General features: G+C 41.5%; 1 protein-coding gene across 2 annotated transcripts in view; it reads right to left on the reverse strand.

Annotated features, from left to right (window-relative positions):
• Positions 1-14,367, reverse strand: part of tulp4a (TUB like protein 4a) — a 48,438-nt gene that overhangs the window by 19,965 nt on the left and 14,106 nt on the right. For both annotated transcript variants that reach the window (XM_074684787.1, XM_074684786.1), the window contains exons 3-5: positions 4,136-4,264; positions 1,051-1,212; positions 501-681 (exon numbers count right to left, since the gene is read on the reverse strand). In XM_074684787.1, coding sequence (XP_074540888.1) covers positions 501-681; positions 1,051-1,212; positions 4,136-4,264 — 472 coding nt within the window. The remainder of the gene's footprint in view (positions 1-500; positions 682-1,050; positions 1,213-4,135; positions 4,265-14,367) is intronic.

The raw sequence follows: 14,367 nt of genomic DNA on the forward strand, positions 1-14,367 counted from the left end.
CGATGAGTAAAACAACATAATGCTCCTGCAACAAGGAACTCACAAACAAGCAGGGGCGTGTCCAGACTTTTCAGACTGGGGTGCCCTGACCAGGGCACTGAATTATGGAGGGGGGGGCATGAATTACAGTGCAATAAATGGCATTTATTTTTGCTTATATTTAAAATACAGTTTCAACAGACTGCAGCTTTAGCACTAAAAATCGTAAAGTTGCAACACTTACTAAAATAAATGCGATCGCACTGATTTGCTAAATTGTGCAGCATTAGTTAATAGAGCAGTGAAAAATGGAGGGAGGGGTTAGAAGCTCACAGATGGTCCCAAATCTGCCTCCATCTGCACCAAATGTCAGTGAATGAACAGCTGGTCTCTACGTCTATAAAAACACTCCCTTTAGGCCATTCTTTCAGCGCTACTCCAGATTATACTCTTTAATCCGCTAATGTTTCTGTTGTGTGACTGGAGGAGCAATAAAAAGAGAAAAGTCTCCAGCAGCTCACCTTGTGGAGGGGAGTAGTCGTCGGAGTCGGTGTCGCTCTCGCTGCTGTCCTCCACCAGGAAGCTAGGGTAGTTCCAGGACATGCTGACGATGCCGTCCGACTCATGCAGCAGGATGTGGGCCAGCATGCGCCCGTGGCAGTCCATCACGATCACCTGTCCGTCGGCGGTGCCAAACAACACCTGGAGAGAGAAGAAGGACAGAAAATCCACTTTGATACAGAACGAACAAAGATGTTGAAGACGGAGAGCAAAGAGAAACAGGAAGAAGGGGAATTAAAGGAAACGTGTGTGCTGAGTGAAAGTTCGATGATATCCAACCTGAGCTGACGTTTGAGCCGTGCAAACACATCACATCAAGCACGCCACGCTCAAAACAGAGGATGTTTGCTGTCAGTCACAGATGATCCCCCTCAGGGCCTGTCGAGGCCTCAGAGTGACGAGTCAGGATACTGAGGTTGGCGAGGGAAGACCTCAAACCCCGCTGGGATCTCTGCGGCTCTGAGAGCTGTGTGTATGAGTGTGTGTATGAGTGTGTGTGTGTGTGTTTACCTGCTGGTCATCAGGGGTCCAGATCCCACAGGTAATCTGGCTTTCCAGGTTGATCTCGGAGGACCAGTGTCTCTGTCCGCTCACCGAGCCCACCAAGACGAAGCCGTCGCGGTACGAGATGAGAGCCTGGGTGCCGTCATGGGACCAGGTGAAGTCGCTCACCTGCAGGAGAGCAGACGCCTCCGTTAGAGATGACATCACTGCGACAGGAAGTAGCTCTTCAAACAGCACGGGGTCATGTTTTCAGAGAGAGGCTGCTGCTCAGACTAACTCCACTGATCACTAAAGAAACGCTGTCAGGTTGAGTCAGACTCGGCTCCGCGGCTGACGGTGAGTGATGGATTGAGTTTATCCATCACGGCTTTGCTTGGCAGGTTTTGTTTTTGAAGCAGAGTGTGAAATGTTTTGTTTTTTGGAGGCGAAGGAGTCACTCAGTGAAAAATGGGAAGCATATGCAAGATTTTGTTTTCTATTCATGTCAGTAAAAACAACAAAATCACAAAAAGCTACAGATTGACCGATATTTGGGGCCGATATTCATTTGCAGTAAAACAGCTTCCAGGCTCAATATTATACTATTATTATCATTTATTTTATTATAATTTATTTTATTATTATCATTTATTCACTTATCTTTCCTTTCAGGGCCTTTTTGTCCTTATAGGCATATATGTTTGCAGGTATGAATGTATATATTTTGAGATAAACTTGTAGGAATGCAATCATATTCATAATAATATAATTCTTTTATTTTCTATTTTTTCTGTTCCTTCTTTTTCTTATTCATTTGACTGTGTATGTTTTAATGTGAGTATATGAATGTGTGTGTTTGCATAGACTTGGTGATAAATATAATACTTATTTTAATAATAACCAATGTAATTATTTGTGTTTGTATTGTTTACTGTACCAATGTCAGAGATTGTATACAGAATTCTTTGGTCATGTGATGTCCCGTAATTTTTTAAAGATATGGCTAGGGGAAGTAAGGGGAGACAAAAAAAGGGTATGAATGTATATAATGTAAACTTGCAACATTGAAAATAAAATAAAATAGATAAATGAATAAACAGACCAATGTGTTTTCTTTCAGGGCCGATATCGATACAGATAATCAGTAGTCGAGGAGGCCTATAACCAATATTTGGCGCCGATATTCACTTGCAGTAAAAGTGAAAATATTGGCGTTAAAATTAAAACTAAATAAAATTAAAGCTGAGCAGCTGTCTTATTAACTTATATGAAAGATTACAACAATATATAGCCCCCTAAAGTTTTCTATAGTAAGTGAATTTTTCCAACAAAATGACTGAAGACAGAGAGGCGCCAAAATAACACAGTCTGAAATCTAATTTCTTATTGGCCGCCTGATCTAAAACAAAAATTCTGATGCTGATGTGCCTCAAAATTAGGGATGCATGATAATATTGATACATTATCAGTATCGGACGATATTGGCTTTAAAATGAAATATCGGGCAACAGCTCACACACACAGATATACACAGATAAAACAAACAGATAAAATAAGCTGATAAGGTGCTATTCAGTTAGGATTATTATTATTTTCCATCTGAAAAAAAAGCTCCTTAAATAAAATGTAGCACTTCATTTATTTGCACTGCAGAGCTCTGTGTCTGTCACCAGGTTGTTACAGTAGCTCTAAAATAATCAAATGCAACTTGGTTATGTTTAAAAATGCATTGTACGTTTAAAGTTCATGTGATTTAAAGAAATTATTTTTCTGCATTTCAATACTGAATGTCTTGAGTTTGAAAAAATAATACATTTCTTATTTATGGTAAAATCAAATGTTTTTTGTCTTGTTTTATGTGTGTTTCTTAAACAGATAAGACCGTCACAATTAGAGTAACATATAAATTCCAGTACAGGATAGACTTAGCTTTCTTTACAGTGAAAAAAACAAACAAACTTGTGATTATTGTCGGCATATCGGCATATCGGATATCGGCAAAAATCCAATATCGTGCATCTCTAAAAATAATGTGCTGCAGCACACTTGATTAAATGTTCTAACATTCTGCTTGTATTTTTGTATCTTTTTATTGTTTGCATCTTTCTGTGACACTGCAGTTGTAGCTCATAGAACTGTGCAGTGTAGAATGAGCCCACCTGTTTATTGATGCTCTGATCAGGGACAGAAGCCGTCTACAGGTTTTACACTTTTTGTGATTTTGTTTGTACAATGAAGATTGAGACGTCACATATTTGAGTTTAAGCAGCAGTTTGCACGGCACATGTTCCCTGTGAAAAATAGGCTTTATTACTGACTGTCAATTATGAATTATTGTTCAAATTTTCCCTGGTTGTGTTTTTTTTTTATGACTGTCTCAGAGAGGGCATCATCCGAGTTTACAGTAGGATATACCTTTTGTATTATTTTGTTTGAAAGAAAATGTCAGAAACAAATTTGCTAGGGATGCACAGATATGAAAATTTTGGCCGCTACCAATATCTGATTTTACTATTGCTGTTATGGCCGATAACCAATATTTACCGATATCAATATCGGTTAAAAAAAAAACAATTAGAGATGATGTGTCGAGGTAGCTCAGAGAGAAAGAGCGGTGTGATCCTGAGAAAAGAAGACTGTGAAAAGGATCAAAGGATGGAGCGCCCAGGGTAAATGTGATCAAAAAGTACGTTTGTCTGTTTTTGGATCAAAAAAAAAGGAAGAGAGACATAAAAGAAGAGAGTCCACTCTTCTTAGGTAGTTTTGGTGTGAACAAAGTCAGAGAAAACAAGATTATTTGGGTGTTTAAAGATTGTTCAAGATGCTTTGAAAATGCAGGCAGCTCATGAGTAAATATCGGCCGATATCGATATTGATACTGATATTTCATGCATCCCTAAAATTTGGGGTTCTAAGTATTAAGTAGAAAGTTGATGATCTCTGCTTTAAGGTATGTGGAAAAAATGTTAGTATCGGTAATTAACTGAATGAGTTGTTGAATATCAGCATATTGGATAATGGCAAAAAAAAACAAACAATATCCTGCATCCCTACTCAAAATGCCAACAAAAAACCTCATATTTTATCCAGTGTCACCTCAGTCATGTTTTACCTGAGCTCCTCGATCGTTGACGAGCTCCACAGACCAGCGGCCTTCGTACTGGATCCAAACAAAGATCCCTCCGTCTGTGTCGCACGTCGCCAGCTTCTGGAAGGGCTCATTCCACCGCACCAACACCACCTGACGAGAAAAACAGAAAAACACAACGAGTCAGGCTTTTTCAGGAGATCACACCGACAAACTCGGTCCAAATTCTGTTTGGAGTGAAGTCAAAGGATGGAGCGGCCTATCAACTGATAATACGATGATCTCAGTGTCGTGTTGGGGCGCCCTCGATCCAAACTCTTCACCCTTCCCTGCACGTTGCTCTAAATCGGAGCGTCAGCTGAAATGCCTGAAATGCAGAAAGCGAGGAAGCAGATCCCATATTTCAAGGAGCTAAATTTAGCGTGGAGCTGGATGAAAATACCACAAAGTGGGTTAACCTCGTTTTGACAAAGTCGCAAAGGAGCTGAGAATATGCTGATGATATGACAGACCAGGAGATGAGATGATAACGTCACGGTGCGTGTTTTATTTTTCTGATTTTGACGCCTGGGTTTGTGTGTTTCTCCAGACGTGACTGAAAAGAGGAAAAGCTGAACTCGCTAAAGGAACAAGAGGAGGATGTTGATCATTTATCTGAAAGAGCAAAGATCAAACTATCATCATCATCATCATCCAGATTCCTCCTCCTCTTCCTCCTGTGTCTATCTGTCTGGTCCTCTGTAGCGTGACTCAGCCTATTCCCAGGGGAAAATAATCCTTCGCAGGGTGCCGCTCTGCTGTGGCCGGGCGCAGCACGTGGGCTGAACACGCTCAGACGCGCAGCACAGGGCTGCTTTTAGCAGAGCTTACGCTCTCTGAGGGAAAGTCCAGCAGATCAGTGGCTGAGAGTTGGATAAGCCTGCGCGTCTGGCTCTTTCACCTCCAGAGAAAATCATCTCATTCTCACTCCTTCGCTACTGTCACAGATTATAATCCAGCTCCAGTCCAACCAAACAGGTGTCGATCACTCTGTGGATCACACAGCGGCTGGAGAATTACCAACGGTTTAGAAAAATGAGGCACAAAACTGTGGATTGATCTCTCACATCACAGTTTCTCTGGAGTAAAAACATTATTTCTACGACAAACAGCCAAAAAGCCTCAGTCTATTGAAAGAAGAAACAAAGTGCTGCACTATAAGTGATCAATCTTGCTGAAATGGTCTCGATAACTGATTGTCAGAGGAAATCACAGGTTTTTCTCCAACAGGCTGAGTCGAAACTATCTGGAGTTATTTCAGAATAGCTATCAGGACTGAACAATTAATTTAATTTAAACCGGCATTGTAATTTAATAGTATGCAATTTTCAAATCACAAAGGCTGCAATTTTAAAAAAAAAGTTTCATATACACAGACCTGGAGGGAATGTAGTAAATTCTTCTCATTCTTCCTTAAAATGAGCCAAAAAAAAAATTTAATTTATATTTCTGCACTTTAGTTTGTGTTTTTGTTACTGTTGAAAGATCAGTAAGTTTTTTATACATTCAATATTTATATTTATGCTCACACAGTGTTTCTTTTTTATTTTATAAAACGTGCTTTCAATATGTTGATATATTTCTCACACTAAATAAAGTGCAGGGATTTTGTTTTATTTATATTTTTGTATTTTATTTAGGGTGAGATTCATAGAAGGGAGGATTCAAATTTACTTTTCATATTATTGTTCACACCAGGTCTGTTGTTATGCAGTGCTTTGCTCCTTTCTGTGATATTATTTAAGGTCATTAATGATCTTTTATTACATGTCTATAAGGCTTGAAGTTAAATCAATCAGTCAGTTTTCTGCAGTAATTGTTATAGTTAAATAAAGATATGTTATTTGTAGGGATGGGTACTGAATCAGTTACTTTTATAGGTACCGACTAGAGGTCGACCGATATGGGTTTCTTGGGGGCCGATGCCGATGCTTTCCAAATTTGGGCAGCCGATGCCGATATGCATAGCCGATTATTCCAATTTGATATTCAGGCCGATTGTTAAATAAATATATATTTATCACATTTTTGTGAAACGCAGCAATTTCTGAGCAACTAAAAGAAATCTATTACAACAAGTCGTGTCCAGTCCTCTGAACATTTATTCAGCTTTCAAAACAATGAAATATTTTGTCTGAGTAAACACACAATGTAACAAGCAGTAGCAAACATTCACACTCTTCTTAAAATGTCAAAAAAGAAATTTAAACTTATTAATATAATTTGAACAAAAGTATGTAATGTATCCAAGTGGTTCCACAAGTTTGAGGTGCTCATCTTTTTTGTGCCTGATCAAAAATTGCGTCATTTTATACAACGGATCAAAAATCGGCTTTTTAAAAGAAAATACGGCCGATGGCCGATAGAGACAAATGTCCAAATATCGGCCCGATATATCGGCAGGCCGATATATCGGTCTACCTCTAGTACCGACCAAATTCTGTCAAAAGTACCAGGTACCGATTCAGGTGAAATCAAAAGGTACCATGTTTAGGTACCTAAATGCATCCTTGTGACTGTGATGGAGTGGAAGAGTAGGGGGGGTTTTCCATGCTGGACATGAGCACGGCATTGCAAGGTTATATACTGAAGAGGAAATATGTTAAGTTGAAAAAGAGAGTGTACTTTATTATTAAAAAAAATTAATATCTTTACCACATTAACACAAAAAAAGTACCGAAAATTGGTACCGTTGAGTACCGTTACTCAGGTACTGGGCATCGGTACCATATCGTTTTAAATGTGAAAGGTACCCATCCCTAGTTATTCGTATCAATTCATCTCATTTTATCCTAACATGTAGGCCTGGCCCATTACAGAAAAGATTACTTGTATGTTACAGTATCCTTTGTCATTCTGATCATACTATAAAATTAGGGATGCACGATATATCAGTATCAATATCGGTATCAGCATCTGTATCAATACCGGTATCGAGCTGATATGTTATTGGTAGCATCTTGAACGATCTTTCAAGACCCAAATAATCTTGTTTTGTCTGACTATGTAAACACCAAAACTACCTGAGAAGAGTGGACTCTCTTCTTTTATGTCTCTCTTCCTGTTTTTGGATCAAGTTCATCCCGGGCGCTCCATCTTAGAGGATTTTTATTTTTTTTTTATTTTTTTTACCAGCATCGATATCGGTAAATATCGATCATAACAACAGTATTAATACCTGATACCGGATATCAGTAATGGCCAAAATTTTCATATCAGTGCATCCCTATAATAAATGATTTATTGCTTTTGTTCGGTGAATAATCAGCTGGTGACCTGTGGACCAAATCTGGCCCACCAGAGCTTTCTGTCCAGCCTCCAGGAATATTACTGAAAAACACCCTGGTAGTCAGATCAGAAGAAGGATGGAAAAAATGTGGAGGTATCAGTGGAAATGTACTAGTTCTCAAAATTGGAGGGAGTTTGGCTGGAAATGTTTAACAAGGTATTTCACTACACCCTACCAGAAATCTCATTATTTCAGCAACTTCCCAACCTGCTGGAGAAAATGTGGACATTTAAACACGAATCACTACCACGTGTTCTGGGGCTGTCCTGTTATTCTGGACTTTAAAGCTGCATTTCCACCGAGCAGTTCGGGTCAGTTCAGTACTGTTTGGGACACTTTGGTTCAGTTAAGCCTGATCCCGTTTGCGTTTCCACAACAAACTGTGCCCTCTTGTGGTGGGCGGCGTGTAAGCCGTAGCAGTTTACCCCGCTATTAAATCCAACAAAGAAGAAAAACGCGACACAGTAAACAAAGAGCACAGATGAAGACATTCAGCATTTCGTCTTCTCTGTGGTTGGCATGTAGCTCATTGACACAATGAACAATCAAGCTTTGTTTAAGAGAAGTCTGTGAGCCACCAGGAGAAATGCAGCTGCTGTCAGACAGGAAGTGACGATTCTTTTGACCAATCAACGGTCTGCAGTGTTGTAGCTCCACCTTCCAAGAGCGGATCAGTTCAGTCTGGCACCCGTACGTAAGGGTCCCAAAAAAGTAGGTCGCCTCGTCTCGGTTTTTAGGGATCCGTCCCGGGATAAGTCAGTGGAAACGCTGCAAAAAGCACGCTGTACCGAGACGAACCGAACCAGTCTGCTTGGTGGAAACACGGCTTTAGAAAGGGATACACAGAGCCATAAAGGATATTTTCAGACATTAGTGTCATTAGAAATAGGGATGTCCCGATATTACATTTTCACTTCCGATACGATACCGATACTGCAGCATTGAGTATTGGCCGATACCGATATTAATCCGATACGATATCAGCATTAAACATACATACTTTTATTACTTATTTTGTAGTATGTCTGTCATGTTGGAAAAGATGCATTCCGATACGATACCGATATTTGTTTTTTTGCTGATATCGGACTGATATCCGATATTAATATCGGACTGGGACACCTCTAATTAGAAAGTAAGACCTTGTTTTTTTGTCGTATGCCTGAAGATCTGCCAAAAAAAGGTAAATATTTTCGGTTGCGGCTACAAAGGCTGTAACAAAGAACTGGCTATCCCAGGAGAGCCCTTCTTTGAAAACATGGATGGACATCATGATAGATATTTACAAAATGGAAAAGAGTACGGCATGTGTTAATCAGAAACTGGAACTTTTTGAGTCAAGCTGGGAAAACTATATAAAGCCTCTCAGGCCAGACTTTTTTCTAATTTTTTGATTTTCCTGTTAAACACATGATCTTTCCCCACCTTTCTTTTCTTTTGTTCTATCTATGGTTCTTGTGTCATTTACGTTTAAAAAAAAAAAAGAAAAATCAATGTGACATTTAAGTCAAGTACATAGATGAGGTTTATATGTGTTTGTTTACAAGTGTTAATAATAAAGTTAATTAAAAAAAAAGAAAAACACCCTGGTGAACCCTTGTGCCATAGCCTGCCTCTGTTCAACAACAACCAGAATCTTGTTACCGGAAATCTTGGAGATTTTATTATTAAACCGTATCGTTACCGTACCCCATAGTTTCAAATGTAAAGGTACCCATCCCTACAGCTGATTTTTAGCCCCTGGACAAACGCAGTCGATGACCCCTGATCTTCGCTGACATTTCACAGGATTATCCTCTGAGAGTGAGAAGTGATCTGTCCCACACAAACACGTTGATATGAAGAAGCTGTGAGCAGCCCTGCAGGATGATGAGTCTACAGCCGGACCCACTGCTCCCTCAGCATTAAGGTGTCTGTGAGGCCAGATTTACCGCGCTTTCCTCCCACTCCTGGTGGTATAAATCCTGCTCCATAGGTGTGTCTCAGCTCACCAGATGCAGGAAAAAGGACACAGAGACCTGGTTAAATGCTGGCCAACAGCTTCAGTCTCTATCAGTTTATCATTTAGCCTCGGCCGTCACCTGATGCAGCAGCCTCACAGGTCAAAGTAAGAAGCTTTACACGTTGGAGGATCTGTGTTGTTACAACAGCCATGCACTGTCTGCAACCTCTCAGGAGCAAAAAGGATTTTGTGGACAGCATTATACAGCCTAATTCAGCTGCAGTCGGTATAAACACGGCTTTGGATTAAGAAGATCAGGCCTGACATCATTCATACGCCCCGCATCATAACCTTAAAAACAGACAGCAACAAAAGAAGAGACATCAGCGCTCGGTTTGCACGTGTGCTCACTCATCAGGAGCTCCACAAAAGGTGGGAATAATCTGTGTGAGTGTGTGTAAATTTAGCTCAGTCCGGAGATTAGTGTAGGCCGGTCAGGCATCCCGCGAGGGGACAGCTGAGCACCTCGCCGTGACGCAGCGATCTGGGAGATCAGACGTCACATGGAGGGAGACGCACAGACAGGACAACCACAGGACAAAGAGGGGTCAGAGGGATCACAGACAGGGAGGCACGTGCACGTACACACACACACACACACACATAGAGGCCTGATAGGAGTATCCTCAGTGGTTACCAGAGCAGGCAGAGAAACAGGCTGTTGGGACAAAGTGCTGACTGTCAAACACTAATTTTAAAATAAAACCACACTCTACGCCACAGTTAAACTGGAAATCTGCAAAATACCTGTTCTCTCGTTGATAATGCTAAAATGATTCCCTGTTTAGTTGTTATTGGTGCAGAAAATTCCCACAGATGGATCAAAATTTAGCAGAATTTGATGCTAACACTGCAAAAAAAGAACCCTGAAATCTTATCAAGTATTTTTGTCTTATTTTCAGTAGAAATTGTCTTTTTAGACTTAATATGAGACACATTTACCTGACCAGTCCAGAAAAATGTCTGATTTCAAGTTGGTTGAAGACAAAAAGAGGTCAGAATTGCTGCAACAAGTACAAAAAAAATCTGCCGATGGAACAAGAAAAAAGTTATTTGTGTTGAGACATTATTCTAGTTTCAAGAAAATTTCCAAGCAAACTTTTCTTCTTCAGCAATTCAGACCTCATTTTGTCTTTAAACAACTTGAAATCAGACATTTTTCTGGACTGGGCAGGTGAATGTGGCTCATATTAAGTCTAAAAAGACATTTTCTACTGAAAATAAGACAAAAACACTTGATAAGATTTCAGTTTATGCAGTGTAGCGCAGTGAACAGCTGCAGCTTATCTTCATCCCATCTCAGCCGATACCAGGAAAGAGAAAAGGAGACTCCATGTTTTTGATCCCTTTAATTCTGTTCTTTGGCCGGTAAGAGGCCATTGACAACTTCTGCTCAGGAAGCTGGCAGCGTCCCGTCTCCTGTGGTGCCGTGCTGTTGCTGCTCGCTGCAGCGCGGGCCGCTCGCTGCGACTCAGAGCCTGGAAGCTGAGCTGACCCCAGCAGTTTCCCCGAGAAGACCAAATCGAATCAAAGGACAGCTTTGGGGCCGCGTCGGAGTCAGCAGAAGCGAGAGGACGGCGTGACAGTGCACAGTCACGGTGATGCAGTCAGGAGCACATGGGTCCACAGCATCACGGCGCCCTGGCACGAAAGGTTTGTTTCTGCTGAGAAGGTCATGAGCCGAGCCAGACCGGCCACACGAACTGAGAGACTCTTTGAAAATTCTGCATTACGGGAAAACTTGGATCACGTAAATTAAGGACACCTCATATGGAGTTATCCGTCTCTTTAGCTGAATGTTAGAAACCAGCATTCGTAGCAAATGGGGAGAAAAAAAAAAAAAAGAGTGCTGCGCCAACATTTCTTGACTAACGCTCCGAGAAGGTCAGGGCTCCGTGGCAGACAATAAAAATCAGATACAGTGAGCAAGCATGACGAAAAAACTCTGCCCTTTCCCTCGACAACCTTTCTCAAACCTCTTCTCCGATTCAGGACATGACAAGATATTAAATCAGAGCCAAAACTCAATTAAAGAAAAGCGCTGCCTCGTGCTGATAAAAAAGCAAGAGGGTGGAGTTGAGAGGAGTGGTGCCTGGGTGGTTCTGCAGTGTTAGTGAAGGGGCTACGGGACGTTCAGGGGGAGGAGGAAACTCTTGGAAAGCAGAGAAAGAAGTTTGCTCTATGTTAGGATCAGGTCATATTGAAGCAGTTTTCTTGGCTGTAACAGATATCAAAAGGACAGCCTCTAAGACTGATTTTATTTAAGGTCCCACATTGTGCAAAAATCCCTTAATTAAGTCTTTTAGTGAAATTTGTGGTCTTTGTCTTTCCTCCCAGCCCACAAAATGTGAAATTAATGACCAAACCTGTTCTTAGTAGAGCTTGTGAATGTAAAATCCTGACCTAAAACCAGCTGTTTGGATTTGGGGGATTTGCCGACGTCAGCGATTCCCTTTTTGACCAATCAGGAGCAAGTCTGACCTGATTGGTCCACCAGAGCAAATACCCCCAAACCCCCTCTCCGCCTACTCCTCTCCCCGCAACTAGAGAGAAATTCTCTCCAGTAGCGGGGAGGAGAATGCCAAAACTGAAGAGCCATCACTGCTCTGTTTTTGGCTGTAAACAGCCACATAGTTCCATGCACAAGCTTCCCATCTCAGAAGAAGACAGACTAAGTGTCTAGAGTTCATTTATCAAGGAAATGTGCCAGCTACACTCAGTAAAACTGTGCATGTGTGTGCTAGTCACTTCACGGCCGACTGCTTTTCCAACTTTGGACAGTCCAACAGAGGGCTAGCCAATAGACTGGTCCTGAATCCAGGCGCATTACCAACCATCCTCCAACAAACCTGGGACCCTGGAAATGTGAGTATTTTAAATGCTGTGTGCTGTGGAGCAGATGGAAGAGCTTTTCCTCAGTGTCCCCCCTGTCTCTGTTAGCTTCAGGATGCTAACTTTAGCTGCGGTTAGCCTGTTGTTTTAGCCTGTAATGTTACGGTAAATGAGCTTCTCTGTTTTCTAAACATTGTGCACTCGGAGCTCGTGGCGCCGCTCTCAGTGACGTGGAAGAGCGGGGCGGTATCAGCGGTGGCTCATTTACATATGAAGGCCACGCCCACTAAATCAGAGCGTTCTGAACAGAGGGGCTATGAGAGCCTGGAAACAATGCTGCTGTGCTTGATTTATTGGCTTTTTGGACCAAAACATGTTACTACCATTTCATGAAGACATCAATGATCCATATCAAACTGCAGAAAAGGAGCAGGATATGGGAACTTTTCTCATTGAGTCCTACCGCTGATAGTAAACCATCAGAAATATTGATTTTGACCAGCATACGTGAGAGAGTTTGTGAAGCGATAATGACCTGAGCGCAGCCATCTTACTTATATTCTGAAGACTTTAAAAAGGAAATGTAGTTCACCTTGTGTTTAGCTGCTGACATTAGCATGATGTGCGCACTCTGTTAACTCCGTAAATGCAATGAATTCGTTCTTTATCACAGTCTGCAGCAAAACTTTTCATCCTTTCTCCTCCTAAATCCTTTCAGATTTATAGAGTAACTATTGGATAGAAGCTCTGACCCATACATGTCTCATGATCTACATTTAGGGGCAAAAAAATTGAGAAACCAACACTATTTTTAACAAATTCATTTATTTTTTATCCCTGATATGATGGTGTGCTCTGAAACAGCTCATCAGTGCAGAGTAGAATAATTCAATACTCGCTTACACATTCACATCTGTGCAGGATAAAAAGTGATATTAGTGTAGGTGTTTGAATCATGATGATTTATTTCTGTTACTTACAGAAACTACAGTCGCGTCAGTGAAGACAGATGATGAACAAACGTCTAAAACATTTTTAATGACACGCGATGTAATGCGATGTAATCCATGCCGTCATGAAGTTGGTGGATGGTGTATCAAAGACACCAGTATACCATCCAGCTCTACATAACAAACATCCTCTTTCCGTTGCTAGGCGCTACCCAAGTAGCTGCCTGTTGCAGCAGCTCTCTCGTCTTTGTCCGTTTCTTGTAATTTTTTTCGTCTCTTTTTCGTAATCTTTGTATTTGGAGTGGATCATCACTTTGTATGGTTCATTGTCGGTCACGGACACCAAACTTTTTGTGGCTTCGGCGATATTTTTTACTACTTTTCTCCTGTGTTTGTCTGGAGATCCTACATGTAACCATGGCTGCATTGTTTACATGCGAAATTAGCTGTTAGCAGCCTGTAGCATGTCAATGCTAACTAGTGTAGGGCTTGATGATTTCCCTTGAGCTGAGGAGGAGGAGGTGAGGACGACGTGCTGGTTCTCGGATGTGAGCTGGGAGGTGACGACGTGGACCTGTCCTTCCATCCATTGTTGTTGGGAACGTGGGATCCAGCCCCGGGGGATGGACGAGCTAGCTGTGCTAACTCAGCGGCATCGTGCTGTTCATGGACGTGGCTGACAGAGCTGACATCGGACGCCGGCGCCACATTGGAGGAGCTTCGCCTGCTGTGAGCAGACAGGATCCAGGAGGCAGAGACTGAACAGACTTCTGGGGAGGCTCAGTCCTGGACCCTGTGGAGGTGGAGACTGGCTGGGCTGGAGAGTGGTGGACGAGTGGTGGACGGGATGTCGTCATCTAATTTCTTATGAACTGTTTTGCACTTTCTATACTCTTTCTTACTTTTGTTTTCTTAAATGCTGCGGTGACTCCTGAATTTCCCCTCAGGGATAAATAAAGTATTTTCTATTCTATTCTATTCAAAGAGTCTAATACGAGTTGTTCTTCACCCTCCTGCACCATGCTGACTCAGCGTCCAAAAGCTCTTTGACCTTTCCCCACACCAACAAGGTTCTGACCTTATAAAGTATTTCACCCTTGATTACCTTAATGATAAACAAACGTAAATGTAAACAACCTCATTT

The sequence above is a fragment of the Halichoeres trimaculatus genome, unplaced genomic scaffold (genome assembly GCF_033239565.1).
Source record: "Halichoeres trimaculatus isolate MK-OKI-2021-1 unplaced genomic scaffold, fHalTri1.1 fHalTri1_scaffold_13, whole genome shotgun sequence".
NCBI lineage: Eukaryota > Metazoa > Chordata > Actinopteri > Labriformes > Labridae > Halichoeres > Halichoeres trimaculatus.